The 21,047-nt window shown below is 31.2% G+C and overlaps 1 protein-coding gene across 4 annotated transcripts in view; it reads right to left on the bottom strand.

Annotated features, from left to right (window-relative positions):
- Nucleotides 1-302: 302 nt before the first annotated feature.
- The window catches only part of Hr4 (Hormone receptor 4), a 266,887-nt gene continuing 246,142 nt past the window's right edge, over nt 303-21,047 (bottom strand). For 3 of the 4 annotated variants that reach the window (XM_069839246.1, XM_069839248.1, XM_069839249.1), the window contains 4 exons: nt 20,332-20,466; nt 14,395-14,587; nt 12,633-12,760; nt 304-7,818 (listed from right to left, as the gene is read on the bottom strand). In XM_069839246.1, coding sequence (XP_069695347.1) covers nt 7,738-7,818; nt 12,633-12,760; nt 14,395-14,587; nt 20,332-20,466 — 537 coding nt within the window. In that variant the 3' untranslated portion in view covers nt 304-7,737. Of the gene's footprint in view, nt 7,819-12,632; nt 12,761-14,394; nt 14,588-20,331; nt 20,467-21,047 lie in introns of all 4 variants that reach the window. The other variant, XM_069839247.1, reaches the window with a different exon arrangement.

Genomic DNA, 21,047 nt, shown 5'->3' with positions numbered 1-21,047 from the left:
TACGATAATGAATTAAATTTAATTTGAAGACCCACAAAAAAATTAGGAAAGATTACCTGAAATATTGAACTACGTACCTTCCAAAAACAAGTATCTGTATGTAGGCCTATGTCCTTTACTTCCATTCCAGATTAGTATATCATCCCCATAAGATCAATCTTCCTGTATAATAATAAAATCAGGATATACTGTAGTGAATAATAATCTTGAAAAAATTAGAAATCAAGAATAATACAATACTCAGGACTCTACCATTAAAACAAAAGAAACAAAGAGCATAGAATTCATCAGATTTTAAAAATATGTGCATGTATTTACATCTAGACAACACATACGTATATCTCAAACCATCACATTTTCATCTTGTAGACTGTATTTTAACGTACATTACGCTTTAGAATTTCTACGTAAAGGATAAAAATGATTTATAATCATAATCAATAACCTTCTTACCTTAGCTTGATTTGTGTTTATTTTGAGAACTAAGCCTCGCCACTGGTAGCATCGATGTGTTCATGTTTTATATCTTCATTGAAGACAACCCTGTATTGTGGATATCATACAGTATTATAAAAGAAGTGCATGTGTATGTAACAGTGAACTTCAGATATTCTATTTTTTACACTAGGTGTGAAGGCAGTCACATGTAGCTACTTGGTGGCTTTATTTATATACACAAGCACAGAGTTGTTTCTTTAATCATTACAAGGAATTCTTTCTTAAATTGTTTAATTACGCTCTACAACTACTACATACTTCAGACCCCCTAACCACAAGCTCTTCCATCCAGGCTGGCGGGAGAGAGGAGCCTGTGACCTAACACAGAGTTGAAAACTTAACAACCAGAAAGGCAGGCGATACTCTTTACAATTTAATTGCATTCACAGTCTGTCTTATCATATAGATACTGGAAATAAATTTAAAATATTTTATGTTCTCTTTGGTTAACTTTACCCATGCAAGTAAAGAAACAAAATGAAACTATTATTCCTATTTCAGTGGTTATGATCAAAACCCATGGAAAATTATATGAAGTAGTGAAAAAGAGAGGAGGGTCAGAATCTGTAATCATCAGATTCTATTATAATTATTATTATTATATTTTGTTTACTCAAAGATTTAAATGGTCAAAGCGTAATATTTGTCAATGTGATTTCATATACCATTTTAATGCTGTCAAGAATGTTGCATGTTTTAACAGGCTAAAAACCATAAAATATGCATTAACTAAAAAATAGAATATTCTTATAATAGTAATATACATATATATATAAACAATTTAAGCACATTGCACATACTTTCTCACATATGATTTATAAGTATTACTTAAAAATAATTAAAAAACGCCTGCAGTTGTTCTGTGTACTCTTGAATACTTTGTTCTTTTCAATTTTTATTCATAATACAGTAATTCAAAATTCTGTATAAACGTCAATACAATGTCGCTATTCCTAGAGATATCACTTTACAAGAATTAACTCTGAAACTTAACAAGATAGGTACAAACTTACGCTATAATTTTCTATGTAATAATGAAAATATTTTTAATTTTAAATCCTTATTTTAAATCGAGAAACATTTGGACCTGCCACTCAATAAATATTAAAAATCCATCCTGAACTGTAAAAAAAAAAAAAAAAAAAAAAAATCGCCTCAGTATATATTATAATGTACTTCTCTAGTATAACGTTTTTATTAATTTTATAATACAAAATTTTTCAAAACAAACTGTAATTTCAATTTTAAATACACATACATCTGTTTATATTTTAACCGTTTGTACATGTTAATGAGTGTAATCAAGTGCACATAACAAAATATATTTGGGATATAAAAATATACATTCTAAAGAAGTGAAAGAGCCAATAATTTTTTTTTTGAAAAATTTTCATGATTTTCAGTAGTCTCTCCCCTTAATGAGAGCTCTGTGTTATTTTCCATTTACAGTACTGGCAACTTGTTTTCATTGTATGGAACATTCACTAATAAGAAGATTATCAAGTTTATAGCACTAGGCGTCAGGTGCTGTGATTATATCATAAACATGTGACAAGTGACTGAAGATTCCAGGGACATGCAGATTTCAGCTTATTTATTGTGCATGAGCAGGCTAGGGCCTGACATTGGGCTTCAGTCCATTTTAGTAGTCTAGCAGTAGTCGTGGTGGTGGTGTTGGTTGTGGTGGTAGTGGTAGTAGTAGTAGTAGTAGTAGTAGTAGTAGTAGTAGTAGTAGTAGTAGTAGTAGTAGTAGTAGCAGCAGCAGCAGCAGCAGTAGTAGTAGCAGTAGTAGTAGCAGTAGTTGTTGTTTTGAAGAATATAAGACTTTTTTTATTGCATAATATATTTTAACTACAGTATGTCTTCATATTTGGAATGTTTCTCAGGTTACTGATTGAATTCGTAAATGTAACTTCTTTTTAATAAAATATAGTTTTAACAATGTGACTAAATATTCTTATTACTCGTTAACTTATTTACAGAGTATAACAATTTTGAACTTAATAATTGGCAAAATATTTTATATTCATTCTTTATATCTATGGTGAACTTTTCAGGTAATTTTCAGATATTTCAAGAAGACAACGAAAATAAATGCAGTGTAATAAATCCATTGTATATCGTATGGTGAAACACTGAATTATTAGAATATAATAGACTATTGTTATGTACAGTTTCATTTTTAACACATGTGAGATGAATGCAAATTATTTTTTTAATTAGATTAATTTATTTTTCTCCAAGGAAGTAAAAAAACAATCTTTGTACGTCACACGAAATCATAAAACTCCTATGTTTGTTTCTTTGATTAACAATTATTATAAAATTGTACTCTGAATCAGATTGGACACAGAAAATTTATCATAAATGTGTAGTAGCTGTAGATAATAAAAATGTTTCAATATTCATTATATCTAAAAGTTTTAAATATAATAAAGTACGAAGGAAAATTATAAATTTGTAATGCGGTATTTTTTCTTATCGATTGACTACCTAATAACCAGCAAAATATCAACAGAATTTCAACTATAAATAGCTTCAGTTGTGCATTAAAATTACTATAAATAATTAATTATTTTAATATTCGCATTTTTAATTGACTGTGTTTGCACGAGCGTGTAATAGATATAAATTATATTATTTAACAACTTCAAAGGACATTCAAATCTTGTAAGTCGATTAAAATTCTTGATCCTCATTCAAATTGAATTTTACAAAATCCTTGTGCACAACTAGTTTGTATTTGCTAAAGTTACCTAGTGCATCTTGTTCTCTAATCATAAAGTATGAATTATTGCGGTGTAAGAAGTGATAAAAGTATGTACAGTTCTATAATGAAATTCTCAAAACGGTAGGACTATTTAAATTAAGTTTTGATTTCATGAAACATTTGGCTAATGAATCTAGATAGTTAGGGAGATGAAGATAGACTAACCTTTGAGAAACCAATTATGAATGTAATAACCAGAAATACATTAGTTGTGGATTAAGCTTAGTTGGAAAACGACGTTCTGAAGTACGGTATCTACATCTGTTGAATTACAATGGTACTGGTATAGTATATAGCAAATATACGTACAAATGATTTAACTTAAGATTGGAACACACGCAAACTTCAACAGAGCGATAAAATTTTTACTTCGTTATTCTTATTCGAGAGTACACAAGACGAATCTAATGATTAAATTTCAACACATATTTTTTTAACATCACGGTATATTCATATTATCATATATGAGAAGGTAAAATAATTGTAAAACAACTTATGAGAAATAAAGTGACTCACTGTCTCAACAGCTACACAAAATGTTTATTTAAACACATACATCGCTTGTGTAATTATGCATAACTCGATCTCTGAAAACAGAAATTGTACAATTGCGTTCCTTCGTCTACAATAACTGTATATAATTCAATTTTTAACTTTGATTTTTACTGCACATAACTGACAATGTGTTGCATAATAATAATGAAACAAATTATGGTATAATGAAAACATATCCAAGTAAAATATATGAGAGAAATGTGCGTTTAAAAATGGACTAACATTGCTCAAATTAAATGAAATAGAAGGGATAGGATTGAGAGTAAACTGAAAATCTTACTTCTAAACAAAGAATATGTATTAAAATTCACTCTGCTTTTACACATATCTCTAATATCTACATCAGAAAAGTACTGACCCTCCTCTTCTCGGTTTCTATCTTACCTGAACCTTATAGTTAAGTCATATGGGATGGAATCAATTTTCAGAAGTTTGATGTGAAATCACAGCCATCACTGATTGTTGATATTCTTTACAGTGCTATTACAAATTAATGTGAAATAGGTAATTAAAAATACATACTTCAGTGCAAGTACTGTATTCAAGCTACACCACTTATTGTTGATGGGTACCATTCAATAATAATAGGAACATTTTAAAACAATAACTGTTAATCACACAAAAACATAAAACTAAATTTGCACATTTTAAGAAAAATGAACAGCTAATGTAATGTACATGATATAGTGATTGTATGTGATAAAAAATGGTAACTTCATTTACATTCTCTCACTTTAGAGCAGAACTTTTAGAAAGAGAACATTATAAGCAACTTCTATTTTCTTCATCACAAGGCCGTGCCTTTTTTTTTATAAAAAAACCCATGTTTTAAACATGTATTTTCTAAAAAATTTTATCATAAATACAAGTATGTCAGTAACATCTGCATATACACATATTGCATATGTCCAGAACAGTTTGAAAATTTACTTAAAATCATACAAGTATTCCCGATTATTAAAATCTAAAAAAATGGTGCTTATGTTTACATTCAAATTATAATTAAATTCATACTCTATTGTCTAGACACCTGAATAACAAAAAGAATACATGTTGAAGGAATATTTTTGTAACTTATGATTTCTAACACATATCAGTATAAAATTATTTTTTCTTTGTTATCTATTATAAAATTGGTAATTTATGTTTTTCCTTTTGAACAGCGGTGTGGAATTAGGAAATTAAAATTATGTATATTAATCTACATTACCTGTAGAAAAGACTATATTCATTTGAATATACTGAATAAAATTCTGTGAATGTGTAATTTTTAGACTGTAGTGAAATATTAACATAAAGAATTTTATCACTGAACTACAATATATTTTTTTTCATGTCAATATTTTTTTATTCTGATAAACGTCTACGAATTATGTACGATCTTTTTGATGTCGTGTAGTCATCACATTTCTCTCATATGTTCATTAAGATGGATTATGTTTACGATAAATGGGATTAAAATTTACATCGATCTTTTGTCAATGATTGATCTATGCGGTCAGAATTTTCAAATATTTTAATTAAATTAAGTTCAGTTAAGCACTAAATGTTTACAAATTTATAAGTAACGAATCAAGTATCTATTCAAATAAATAAATATTGAGTTTCTCACAACAAATTTACGGTACAGTATCAAAATTATTAAATAATTATGTAAAAAGGGTGAAACGAATACATATTTTGTTTTGCTTAACGAATTTCACTCTCCAGGCACTGCTCTAAAGTCTTACAGCCTTTAAATTCACTGTATAGAAAATGTTTTATTATGCTCAAATTTGGCATTTCCACTGTTGCACTAGTTAACCAAAGAGAACAAGAATGAAACAATGTCAACTAGCATGCCAGAGTTCTCCAGGAACTTGACATATACTGTAAACAGGTGATTTGAAGTACAGTGGAACTTCCAACTCTGATATATCACCAGTCTCTTAGAAAATTCTGCTTTATAATAATCTTTATACATCTTATATTATTTACACTTTAGACAACAAAGACATTGATTTCACACTTTGTAGATTAGAACAACACAAGGCAACAATACGAGCTTTTTAAAAGCTCCACAGTTTATCTTTTAAACGTTTTAGTAAGACATGCCAGAATGTCTTGTAAGTTTTAGTTTCGAGGTTTAGAGTCACCAAAGACTTTATTTTCTTTTTCTCTTAAGAGACCTAGCACCATGTATATTTTCTCATTCATTTACAAACAGATTTGAAAAGCCCATATAATTCTATAAGGTTGCTACATTTGTCTTGAAGCAGTGCCATAAACTTGGAAAATAAGAAACTCTTGCCAAACAACTACTGCAACAATTATTACGTATTTTCAAAATCTAAACTTCCAAATACATTATAAAAATCTGCAATATATAATATTTAAGTCTAGTGTCATGAAAATGTTTCTTTTACACTTACAGAAATAATTTGCAAAAGGCATAGTTATGTTTACAGAAGAGGAGAAACAATGATAATTTCAATCATTAGGATTAACCCTAAAATTACTTTACAATACTGACAATAATTGAAGCATACGATGACGCACATTTAAAGGAAATTGTTTTTCCAAACACACAGCATTCTACTAGTTTTCTTTAAAAAATCTTGTTTCTTTCTTTGTACTTCACCTGTTTTAATTTACAATACCTGCCTCGGTCAGGGAAAATATAAGGTAATCATTTCGGAAAGGGTTCATCCCTTTAATACTCTTGCCTGACCCTTTCTACTATTCCCACCTTTAGGAAAGTTTAAAAAATTAAAATTCACAAAAAGCTAATCTTATTCTTCACACAGTGTTCTATACACCATTCAAAAATTAAGTGATCTAAAAAAAAAGGAACATCTTTATAATTACACCTGCTTTACACTGGTAACTTGTGGATTGATCTGAAAACTGGAATCTTCTGGTATTTTGTTTTAGTTATTGTTGCAGAAAACACTTAATTATAAGGTAATAATAATTATAATATTAAGTAATGAATATATTACTTCAGTAACATTGCACTATGGTAAATATCTCATCGGAGGGAAGAAGCCATCTTCGATTAACCATTGCAACTCAGAAAATCTATGCTAGGTGGTTCTTGGTTCAACCAATGACTTTTAGTTGTTTCAGTCGAGTTTTATGATGTTGTAAAACATCTTCCGGTAACTTGTTCTCTTAAGGCAGTATAAGGATACTTTGGTTGCGAAAAATCGCTATGGTAACAGCTTTTAGGAATTACTTGTTGCTCCTCCAATTTAAAATCAAACATTAGACTTTGCATTTCCATCTCCTAGAGTAACTGCACTGTTCGTAGAATAACATAAACTGGTCCGGGGTGTCAGGTCTCATATACTCCACATACTGTACATCTTCTTCCAGAATAAACACTTCTTCACCGCAGTACATACATTTCTTCCTAAAGCTATCCTAAACTTAGTCTCACTTTAGCCTTTACACATAATCAATCATTCGTTGGCCTAACACCGGCTAAAATGCTAGGCTGCAAGTTCCGTTTGGCTCAGTGCCACTCATCTCTGTACTTCTGCGACTCGGCCCACGACATTCTGTTCAGTCCAGTCGATTTCCTCCAACAAAATGGTAATGGTAACTGATGCAAGCTCTCATGCTGGTACAATCTCAACACACAATTGACCAATTTCTTATTTACTTCTTGAATCTAGTAAGACTTGGAGAAAACACTCAAGAATTTTTTTTGCAGTTTTAGGCAGCAATATCACATCTTGATAGGTATCATATTTCTTCAAGCCTATTTTATAAAGCGAGAATGGGATGGCGCCAAGTTCAAGCAATTGCCATGAATCCCCATCAATCACAGTGTTTGATCACCGTGCGGTCAAAATCCCATTCTGCCGTCTTCGATTGTCACAGTTCCATCTTATCCGTTGGTAGGTGTCGCTACCGAGTGAATCGATGTACTATCTCTGGATTGCGGAGTTCAGCAGGAACGGGACGTAAAACATTTTGCTCTCCAGTAGCAAAGCTGCAGCTGACTGAACCTGTGACAAAATTCACATTAGAAATCACACACCTTAGCATAATTTACTGCATTTTAATCATTCTTTTCTCAGCTGCTCTGTAATACTGATCATGTTGGAGGTATTGGAAACCAACATATCATATTAATTTGAAGTTATAGACTATATGAGCCATTCAGAGCAAAAGTGGTGTAAGTCAGAATTGGATAATGAGGTTTAAAGTAAAAATTCTATAAAATACAGCGCAAAGTAGCAATAATATGCCGTTCTTGCTATCCACTGGCTACTAATAGTTTAAATAAAGTGAATATTAATTGCTACTTTGCGCTGTATTTTACAGAATGTTTACTTCAACCCTCATTACCCATTCTTGACTTACACCACTTCTGCTCTGAACGGTTCATATATTGTTCCATTTCTGAAGTAGAAATTAGACTTCATTTTTATAATGCGAAATGCATTACTGTGTGAAACAGTCCATAAATTTTGTAAAAAGTTCATTATTCCAGAGTCAGGACTCAGAAGGCTATATATCATACAGTGAAACCTCTCATTTACGGACATCCAAGGGACGTAACAATCTGTCCTTTATTGGGAGGGAGGCTCTCCAAGCTAACAGTAAATTTATAATATGCTTTATGTATCCCTTCACGCTTTAAATGAAATGTATTACTGTAGTTTAATTCTAAATACAGTCTATTCTACTACATTAAATTCTTTGCAACTTTGAACTACAGTAGATAAGACCGAAAAAGGAAAATACAATACTGTGCCATGCAATTTTATTCCAGGCCTACAGTTATGCAGTACTGTAATTTACAGTTTTCAACTTAACCTTTACGTTCAGGTGCCATGTCTCTCGAAACAGAACAACTGATTGAAGTGAAGAGAATAATCCTACTAACCCTATCATGTGTCGAATACAATTTCACGATCGCAGAAACCTTGGACCCATCAGACAGGTCAAATTTAATGACTTTATCCACCTGCTTCCAGCTAACGAGGGGTAGCCGGCTGGGCTAGTGGTATCCTAAGAGATCTTTATTGTCTTCTGTCATGTTAAAAAATTTCTGTAAAGTTCTTAAAAATAAATTTTCCATTTTTGTAACACATTAGGTCTTGAAATCCAAGTTCTGTCCACAGTCAGAAGGTAAAGCAAGTTTTAGGACTGTGAAACAACTGTACGTGTCCGTGTCTGAGAGTGCCCGTAAACGAGTTTAATTTATTATTTCTATATTATTTCAGTTGGGACATAAAAATCTGTCCATATATGAGGAGTGTCCGTATCTTGGAGGTGTCCGTAAGGAGAGGTTTCACTGTGTGTGTGTGTGTGTGTGTGTGTATGTGTGTCTATATATATATATATATATATATATATATATATATATATATACATGCATGCATGCATAACTCCTACATCACGGACATGTCTGGAGCAAATAGTTATTGATCTGGGTAATGATTTTTACCCATTCTCAGTAGGAAATATACATGTTACATTTTTACATATAAAGTTACAAGTAAATATTAAACCTAAAACTAGTACTAAGTCTGTAAGCTATAAAAGACCATTTAAAGAGTCGAATATAGAATTTTAAATCTATGCTCATGAAAGAAAACTGATTTCATGTGATTAACGAAAGACATGTAGATGATAAATCACTGAAATTCATTAACACTGCAACACTTCACTTTAATATTGCATTTCCAATTAAAAAAAATATTTTTTCAAACCAAAAGAATAAATTAAAAAATTGGACAACAAAAGGAATCGTAATGTCCTGCAAAAGGAAAAGAGAACTACTATATAATTTAAGCCAATATATAAATGATTTCAATTTCAATCTATATTATCAAATATATTCCAATTTAAAAAAAAAATAATAGTAGGCTAATACTGGTACAGAAAGCAAAACTGAAATACAATCAGAATTTTACTCTCATTTTGAGAGCTCATAATAAAGGTAAAGCAATTTAGGATGTGATAAGAAGGGAAACAGGGAGAAACTCAGACACAGCAAAATATCTGTAATATATCCTTAGTTAGTGCAAAATTTCCTGAGATCTTTAAAGTACCGGTACTGTACCTAACAAAATTTGTCTAGTTTTTAAGACGGGAGTTAAAAAACATTGAGAAGTAAAGGCCTATGTCTCTATTATCCACGTTCTCGAAAGTCCTAGAAAGGTTCTGTACAATAGATTAGTCTCATTTATAGAATATAATACTGTCAAATTCTCAGTTTGGTTTTAAATAGATAAAGGAATCAATAATCCTATAATATCTTTTATAGAATCAATCCTCAATGTTAAAGACAAAAAAGAACAAATCATTGGACTTTTTCTGGACCTTAGCAAAGCATTTGACGTGGTTAATCACGGAATTCCAATTTCGAAATTTCATCAATTTGACATAATGGGATTAGCAGGGAAATGGTTCGTATCATACCCAAGCAACAGGAAACAGGTTGTACAAATTGGCTCAGTAAAATTAAATTCCGTTGCTCTTACACATGGTGTACCTCAAGGTTCAATTCTTGGTCTGATCTTATTCCTTCTATATATAAATGATCTCCCGTTAAATATAAGTGAAGAAAAGTCTGCGTTATATGCAGATGACACAAATATAATTTTATTCTTAATAACATTAAGGAAGAAAACTTGCAAATAAAAATTAATGAGACAACAACAAAACTAGAACAGTGACTAATAAATAATAAGCTTAAATGAAATGAAAATAAAAATGTCTACATGTCATTTAATCACATCCATAGGATCAGATTCATATAGTCTCATAAGTAAGAAGTAAAATGCACTAAATATTTTAGGTGTAAGTTATGGATAGATTCGAACCTAACATGAAAAAAACATATATAACATCTAACTGAGAAGCTGGGTCATTTGTGTTATGCTTTTCGAGTCTTGGAACTTTTAAAATCAGTATACTTTGACTAACCTATGTTTATTCAATATTATCATATGGCATTATTACTTGGTGATCTTCACCAAAATTGACACAAGTGTTCAATTTGCAGAAAAAATCCTTAAAATGATTAAGCAAGTCCCTCTTCGGACCAAAGTATAAATACTTTTAGAAAACATAAAATTTTACCTGTGCCCTGCATATATATTTTAGAAATAGTGTGCTTTATTCATCAAACTTATTCATCGTAACATGGGTATAGTACAGAACATTCCGAAACATACATTGGAACTCCCACAGGCTTACCAGAAATCTTAACAGTGGTATATTACACAGAGACAGCAATTTATACAATAAACTTCTACAAAATAACAAAGAACTTAACATGGAAAAATGAAGAAAAGAGGTAAAGAACATTTTATTGAACATGCCATTTTGCACAAATGAATATCTAAATTCAAAGTTTTAGTAATTAACATTCTCTTCTTAACACTACCCTTGATCGTTTTGTCCCATGTAGCCAGAACTGAAGTTCAGGATGAGAAGAGGAAAGAGAGAGACTGGATGAGACAAATGTCACACACGAATGGAGACTGGAAGAAATGCATGTTACCATTGCCATGCACCTAATAGTGGGTATCAGGTGTTTAGAAGGTCGAGCTAAATGCTCCTGATGGACTTGGTAGATGAAGTTGGTGCTGACAGCATTTTCATAAATCTAATATATAATTAAGAACGATTCTTTTCATGTTGCGTAGTATTAAGTTTATATTGCAACATCCTAATAATGCATGCTACGATACCAACACTTTGATTATGGCAACACCACATAACGTGGCATGGTTACCCATTTCCTATGATGTGTCCCAGTTAAAAGCATGCGAAATCATGCAGACCAGAATTTTAACATTTCTTTCGCCTGTGTGGAAATCAAATTTACACTGTAGGCTATTAATAATGAATGATCTTTTCGTTCAGTAATCTAAACGACTATTTACTTTAGTAACAATATAATCAAATGTATTCCTTGTCATTAGTCACAGTTAGCATGTGAATGAATGAATGAATGAATGAATGAATGAATGAATGAATGAATGAATAAATAAATAAATGAGTGAATGGATGAATGAATGAATAAATGAATAAATAAATAAATAAATAAATAAATAAATTAAAACATCACATATTCATTATATATGAGGTCTCGCCCACCTCATTGAATATTACACGACTACTATGAAGTAGCCAATGTGTATTATCACCATTTAATACGAGAGAAAAATTCGTACCGGGACCGGGAATCGACCCAGGACCTCTCAGCTCTACGCGCTGAGTGCTCTTTCCAACTGAGCTATGCCGGGACACGATCCACGGTGCCGGCCGAACTCCTCTCGTAATGCTTTACGGCCTTACTACCGGCACTTTAGACAATGTAAGTCATGCATGCAGGAACGCATATTTAAATGACTTTATGGCCATATTCAACATCAGTTTGTGACAACTTCTAACAGTTAATACATCACATATTCATTATATATATATATGAGGTCTCGTCCACTTCATTGAATATTACACAACTACTATGAAGTAGCCAATGTGTATTATCACCATTTAATACGAGAAAAATTCGTACCGTGGATCGTGTCCCGGCATAGCTCAGTTGGAAAGAGCACTCAGCGCGTAGAGCTGAGAGGTCCCGGGTTCGATTCCCGGTGCTGGTACGAATTTTTCTCGTATTAAATGGTGATAAAGAAATTAAAATTAACAAGTAAGCAAGTAAAGAAATTTATTATTATTATTATTATTATTATTATTATTATTATTATTATTATTATTATTATTATTATTATTATTATATAAGAGACCTGTGTATAAAATACACAGTGAATGTGATCATAAAGTTATTTCACTGTACCTCAGGCAGTCGGACTAGAAGTTCGTGGAAGCGGGTGGGTTGTTGGGGAAAGTTGTGCTCCTCAAAACTTCTGAGACAAGTCATGTACCGGTCTTGAATAGTTTCAAGTTCGCTTGAACCACCTCGACCTGGAAATATATGAATGAAAGTAGTTATTAAATGTAGAAACAAATCCATAGGCCACACCTTCGAGCATTGACAAGTTGTTAAAGTATATAGGTACCATACACATAAGAAACCCATGCTTTTTACTGAGAACGAGCTCAAAATTACTGATTTTTTAAGGTCTATACTTTCATATGATGAAATCTTAGTCTTAAATAAGTTACATGTAGAAAGTAATGAAAATGTGAAGTACTGATTATTCTTTTAATGTGCATTGCTTTCTGAAATCGATAACTACTCTCGTATTTAAAGAAATACTTACACTGTAATTGGAACTATATTGTTCAATTTGTATAATCTATACTAATAATAAATCTGTAGCCGAAATTTTTCTGGTAATTTTCGATTTTCCAAAAATAATTGGTCCTAACATATATAATTAACCGCCCTGAAACCGAAAATCGCTTTTTTGAAATTTTTGTTTGTATGTCTGTCTGTCTGTCTGTCTGTCTGGATTTTATTACCTTTTCACGCGATAATGGCTGAACCGATTTATATGAAAATTGGAATATAAATTAAGTTCGTTGTAACTTAGAATTTAGGCTATATGGCATTCAAAATATTTTATTTAAAAATGGGGTTATAAGGGGGCTTGAATTAAATAAATCGAAATATCTCCCTTATTATTAATTTTCATGAAAAATATTACATAACAAAAGTTTCTTTAAAAATAATTTCCGATAAGTTTTATTCTATGCAAAATTTTGATAGGACCGATATTTAATGAAATAAGTGAGTTTCAAAATTACAATAACACCATCTAAGGCGGTGTAATGAAATAAAAAACAAATGATTTCGTCTATAAGGGGCCTTGGATAACAACAATCGAAAGCTATGAAACATAGCCTACAGAGAGTGTTTCTGTGTTTGTATGAAGTAATGTCGGAAGCTAAATTAACCGATTTGTATAATTAATTATTAATTCACCATTGGAAAGTGTAGTTTCTCTAGATGGACATAATGCTATAATGTTATTACAGTAACTTCTGAGTGAATCGAGGACAGGTAAGATTAAAATAGCTTCATATGCACAGAAAACTTGATAGGCTATTCTGTACATTCGTTTCCTGTATTTCCTAAAATAATTTTTATGACCGAATGAATGGTCTCTGGATCAAAATGATCGCATTTTAATTGTTTAATACAATTTAAATTAAGTAACATATTAAACGATTTATCCTTCTATCAAACACGAATGTTCCCTGGATCAAATGTCCTATTTTAATTATGTAATTACTTTATATTTATTTCTAATGGGTGCAGCGGAGCGCACCGGTACGGCTAGTACACATATAGTTTTTTTATACTCTATGTTATAATGAAATTGTTACAGTATATAACCTGCGTTGCATTTACATTTACTGCATTCCTTTTATATGCTATACATTTTTCTATACAATGTGGCACATCCCTTATCATATCATCAGTGGATAAATAAACAGATAATAATGGTGCAAGTGATAGTGGTACTGCTAGGGATAACAGTGAGGTTAGAGATGGTGGTGGTGATGACAATAGATATGGCAAAACGAGGGCTTCACACAGAATTGAACTTTGTACTGCTCATGCTTATAGCTAGTGAGCCTGGAATAGTTACCTTGGTTGAGCATGGTGATAACTTTGAGGCACACATACTCTTCCATTCGAAGTTTTATCCTGCGGAACATGAGTGTCACATGTGTTATCTTCTCAACCATCTGACCCACGTCTTGCCGCAACTGGTCAATAGAGATCGGACGCCCCATCATTGACGTAAGGCATGTCTGAAGTGTTACAAGGTTATTGGATACCTGTAAGAACGTCCAAATGTTTTCTTAAGTAAATAACATTCCATAATCTCACTTTTGTCTGTCCGTAATACTTTTGTTTAGGTCTCATTATTGATACAAACAGCTGTAATGTTTCTTATTAAGAGAAAGAAAAATTTCTTACTGCCTTCATATAATACCGGGACATCACTTTATTTTTACTTGCATTTTTATTGTACCTGCATTTCTGAATGTACTTGACTCCCACCCCTCGCAGTAACGTTCTTGTTCCTGTCAGCCACGCAAACTTACGGCCGCTGTTGCATTCGAAGTCTGCTAGCAGTGAAGTAAACAGTACAGAGTATAGTGTTTTTCAGAAATATGGTTGCGTTTTCCATAAAAGGAAGAGCCTATATTATTGAAGCTTATTTTCAGGGGAAGGTATTTATGGAGATTAATTTTATCGTTTGTGTTTTTTAATATTGGTGTCGGCAGAGATTGTTGGAGATTGATTTGTACTCTTGTTGGATATTAATGGACATTTTGGAAAATACAATTATTTTGAAATTGGAGTATTAAATCAGTATGAATATTACTTTCCAAATAATTAACATTAAAGGTCCATTGGATTCTGGTAAAGGTGCGGTATGGCCAATAGATAATACTTCTTGGATTGAGACTGTATTTAACACACATTCATTTAAAACGAGAAAAAAAAACTTGCAGCTCTGAAATTAGTACTTTCAAATTCTTAGTGAAATGTTGAATTCTCCGTTTTTTGAGTTCACTAATGTAATCAGAACACCTGGAATACCACGTAATATAGTCTACTTGAATGTGCAACAAATTCAAATGAAAAAAATGTCCGAAAAAAGAACTCAGAATATGAAATTCGCTATAAAACGACACAATAATAATAATTCGCGAATTTGTTCATATTTCGCTATTAGAACTCTATTTCGCGATTTGTCGCGATTGTTTTGTCCGCATATTATTAATCAGAATCACTTAATTCGTAAAGATTAGTAAAAATCTATTGTACCGGTATATCTATTATGTCGTGATTTTCACGATCTCCGTAAATACCCTCCCCTGCTTATTTCGCACAGGTACGGTGTGTAGCTTGACTGAATAAGTTTATTTGTGTGGACTGAGCAGAAGTGAAGATTAGAGTTACCGAAAGTACGGTAATGTGCTGAATAAAGTAGCCAATATATAATGAATAAAACCGCCTGAAGAGTTGAGTTTGAGAAAAAAAATGTTACTACTCTACCGTATTTTGATAAAATACCGTAAAAGTAATGATCAAACTGAAAATCCTAATATCGTATTTCCCTGTAACATAAATGGATACACTACTTTTCTCTCCTTCTATAGCTAGTAAAATGATTTGTTCACATATTGTACAGCAAACTCCTGTAATGGAAGGGGGTAACAGTGTTTCCGAGTATAGCCAGGTTAATGTTAAAAATGTTGGTAAAAATAAAGTGATGTCCCTGTATTATTATGCTATATATCTTTAAAATCAACTTAGTAATATTATTTTATATATTACAAGAGTAATATAAAAATCACTTAAAACACAACTGCCAAAATTACCTTTAACAACAAATTATTATGTTTATCTAATATGCTATAATCAGTAATAAGGCATGCCTCATTAGAAGAATACTGTGGTTCAAGATCCATAGGTTATACTTTGGCATCTGGAGCTCACCAAACAACCCGACAGAATTGAGTAAAAATAAAATTAAATATAATACCATAATAATAATAATAATAATAATAATAATAATAATAATAATAATAATAATAATAATACATTTATTTATTTGAATTAGGAATATATTCAGTGAATGTTATTTTGGTTTTATACATTTTACTGACTTTAGTGAACTAACTAGCAATAAAAACCAATATAATAAATAATAATAAATTGGAACGTAATGGTAGACCTAAAATACGCAATATTTATCCCAAGTCATCTTTATCATTTTTATTTCTCATTAGAAAGAATATTATTTTACTGAAAAATTGATTTAGAAATGTTCGCCGAAATTCATGTTTCAAAGAAATTAATTATTGTGTGCAATATTATTTTTACTTCTTGCTGCGAATATTCTAAATTCAATAACTTCCATGTCTAGACAGGTGGTCACTAACCATAGTGAAGGGGGCCTCACTTTTATAGGATTCTCATACTTCGTCGTGTGCCTGAACCAAGCCAAAGTGCAATATATTTTAACATTCATGTTGCTTTTAGAGAACGTTTTCCGTGAATACAAATACCATGTGAAATGATTGCAATGTACATATGGGTATTTTATGTTAATTTATGAAATTTTAATTACATACGGTATATTTACTTGAATAGTAAAATTTATAAATAAAATCAAATGTCATAATTTTGGAATAACAGAGAATACATTTTTTGAGTAATCAAGAGAGCAAACGTTCATCTTTTATTTGCATACAGATTAAATGATTTCATTTAGATATATGTATCTTTGAATAAAGGTTGATAAAAATCACTGTCATTCGGATATGATAATGTAAATGAATTGTTGCGAAATGTGTAAAACATACCGTACGGAAAAGTATGTCATCTTCACAAAACCTATTTTTCATGATGGCTGGAAAACTGAAGTGAATCTAATTCGATTTCTTTACTATTTTAACAAAAATATGCTACACATATTATTTCTTATTTGAAATTGATAATTTGGACATACATGGCTATCTGTCAATATATGATCAACAAAGTCCTTTCTGAAATCTAGGCCTACTATTCCAGCACTACGAAAAATTTCACTTCTAAAGTAGAAGCAATTCTAAAGAAAAATTCATTACTTCCATCGTTGAGCTAGTAAGTTTAGACGTATACCAGTAAGTAGCCTATAGCCCGAAATTTTTTGTAATTACATATTCCATAGAAAGTGTACATTTTTGGTATTAGAGTATTATTATTTTTGAACAGTGTATTAAATTTAACATTAAAGTCAAGTGGGGTTAGTATGACACAAGTTTAAAAATGTTGTTTTAGACTGAGATGGAATACTGGTAATCTATGGTGAAAAACTGCAAAAATATTATCTATGATTTAAAAGTTCTATTATGCAGAAAGCTGATATAAACCATAACTTTAGTGCATATAAAAATACCCATTTTACATGCAGTTTCAAGTTTGTCACGAAAACTTTGACCATTTTCTCTCAAAATTTTTAATTTCTGTCTGTACTTATGTTGGAGTATTAACCTATTAAACTTAAAATGTAATACTTTTTCGTTACACTTATTCCTCTTCATCTTGCATATTTTTTTTTATACATTAGACACAAATTACACATTCCTGTATTATTTTACTAAATGAACGTATTTTGGTCCTTAGCTTTGGAACAGATGTTGATTCGATAAACAGACATCCTGCTGAATATGGCCAACAATTGCAAATATTGAAAAAAAAAAAAAGTTTCTGAAACCTAATTTTTTTGCTTGATTGTTTTTTTTAAATCGAAATATTATTATACGATAATAATGGTAGTGGTAATTATAACAATAATAATAATAATAATAATAATAATAATAACAACAGCAACAGTAATGGTAGCAATAATAATGGTAATGGTAACAGTAACAGTAACAACGGTAAGAGTAGCAATAACAATGGTAATGGTAACAATAACGGAAATGTAACAATAACAACGGTAATGGTAACAATAACAGAAATGGTAGTAATAACAACGGTAATAGTAACAATAACAACAGTGATGGTAACAATAATAATGATAATAAAATAATAGTAATAGTTATAAAAGTGCAAAGCATTACCATACTAAAGGAATGCAATTCCTCCACCATTCCCCTGCTTTTTACTTCAGGGGAAATAGTTTAATTATCATTGGGCGGAAAGAATTTAATGATGAAATAATTCGGAAAACAACTTTAGAAATAACACTTAGAAATTAAAATGTAATTACTGTACAAATATTATTTTTATAGGTCATTTATAAAGACTCATAAGAATTTGAACGTGTGTCAGTGACCTTTATGTAAACTTAAGAACGATACATTCATTCGAAGTAAATATCTTCAAGCACTATCATTATAAATGAAGAAGTCATTTTCAAAACGTCTCTTGTCCACCTGATAACGAAAATGAGCTTCCTGTGTCTCTGCATTCTTCAGATATAACTCTACATACAACTGTCATGACTTGGTTTTTGAATGTTCTCTAAACCACTAAAATCTTGCTTTAAAAGTGACTATTAGAATCAAACTGACTCTTGTATACAGCAAAATAGCGACTCTGGAATCGAAGAGTCTCATGCTCCTGTTTGATGCTAAATGCACCCAACCTCTTTGCTTTAATAATGTCTCTTGCCTAGCTGGTAAGAAATTTTAGACCAAAAAACGTTTTTCGTGATTTCCCACAAAGCTATGGAAATGAACAAGAATCATTTTGAAAGTAAGCTCCTCAAAATGCACTTTTTATTATTACATTTTTAATGCACTATATGTATTATTTATACATTTTTCTATACAAATTGGCATAAAGTACATACAACATAAAAATAGTAGGTGCCAAATCTAGGGAATCGTGTAGGACTATTTTAAAAAACTACAAATAATGCCCATGGCTTGTCAGTATATCTTTTCATTAATAATTTTCCTCGTATGTAATCGTGAAAACTTTGTAACTAATTCAACAGTTCATAGCATAAATACACGTCAAAAAAAGACTTTCATACTCCATCAGCAAGTCTATGGTGTTATCAAAAAGGAGTGTGTTATATGGCAGTAAAAATTTTTAATAGCCTCCCTATTGATATAAAAAATGAAACTCAAAACATAAAATTATTTAGGGCCAAATTAAAGAAGTACCTAATTTCTCACGCCTTCTATTCTGTAGGTGAATTCATGACATTCAATAACACTTCATGAAATTGGTACTAAAACTTTGTGTTGTACTTACTTACTGGCTTTTAAGGAACCCGTAGGTTCATTGCCGCCCTCACATAAGCCCGCCATTGGTCCCTATCCTGAGCAAGATTAATCCAGTCTCTACCATCATATTCTACCTCCCTCAAATCCATTTTAATATTATCTTCCCATCTACGTCTCGGCCTCCCCAAAGGTCTTTTTCCCTCCGGCCTCCCAACTAACACTCTATATGCATTTCAGGATTCGCCCATACGTGCTACATGTCCTGCCCATCTCAAACGTCTGGATTTTATGTTCCTAATTATGTCAGGTGAAGTATACAATGCGTGCAGCTCTGCGTTGTGTAACTTTCTCCACTTTCGTAACTTTGTGTTGTACTAGTAGACTATATTGTAAATCTCATCTGTATTATATATTTCATCTAGACTGTGACTATAAATTAAGACTTTTTTAATAGTATTAAGTTTTTTGACTTGTTCCATATTCTAGCTGTAAAGTAATGTATGAATACCATCAAATGTTAATAAATACAATACAATACAATACAATACAATACAATCTGGATCTAAAGATGAGCGAAGATTATGATCAGCAGAGTTAAGTTTTGACATAAATGAGATGTGACTTCTGAATATTACCTGGAGACCTCTCATTCGGAGAGATGATTGTTTTTATAGGCTGTAATCTACTATGACTCCCAGGTTTAATTCTCTTTCAGATGAAGCCATGCTGTTGATTTTACTTAAAAATTATCACTAACAGTCAGATTTTAACAAAAATGTTAAGAAACATTGATCTTACGAATACTAATGGACAGTAAAACACACGGTATTCCAGTTTGTTACCTCTTGCGTAAAATCAGCCTCTGTACCATCACTGCTCGTACTACCCAACTTATGTGCTCCGTGGATTGCTTGGTATGCTGATGTCGTCAACACCAGCAATTCATGCCACTTGTGCGTTAGCAACCTTGTGTGAACCTAAACATAATAAACATGATTATGGAATCAATTATTGATATTTCCTTCTGCCATTATTTATCATCTTTTTGCTCAATGGCATGAGTCATTCACATTTTTATCTTAAGGAGACTAAAATAACTTTAGAGATAGATATCTTGTTCACTTTTTGTGTGACTTCTTGTCGAAACGTGTTATGTGTTACTGAAATGCAAATTTTTATAAGTGTATGTAAGCAATTAGCTTAGGTTAATAATGAATGAATGTCTTCGAATTTCAGCAGATAAGTTTAATTTTGGAGCGTTATGAACTATGTTTTCTTTCTAGAAATGCTGTACTTACTTCCAACGAAAGTCATTTTGAAAGAACAACACAAGTTTCCTACTTCCAATTATAAATAAATTTCTCATACTTCAAATTTTACTTTTTATTTATTTATTTTGTTAAATTCTGCTCATACTAAGAAATATTATAGCTTAGGATAATATATGGGCCAGAAGAAGACTAAATATTAACACAGTAAAGAATTTGGAAATTTAATCAGTGCTATATAAGTCCATGTTGAATCTTTCGTACACTACTTTTAACACTTGAATATAAAT

This window comes from Periplaneta americana, chromosome 11 (assembly GCF_040183065.1).
Source record: "Periplaneta americana isolate PAMFEO1 chromosome 11, P.americana_PAMFEO1_priV1, whole genome shotgun sequence".
Taxonomy (NCBI): Eukaryota; Metazoa; Arthropoda; class Insecta; order Blattodea; family Blattidae; genus Periplaneta; species Periplaneta americana.
The sequence above is the reverse complement of the archived record's forward strand: the minus strand, read 5'-3'. Positions and strand labels throughout refer to the sequence as shown.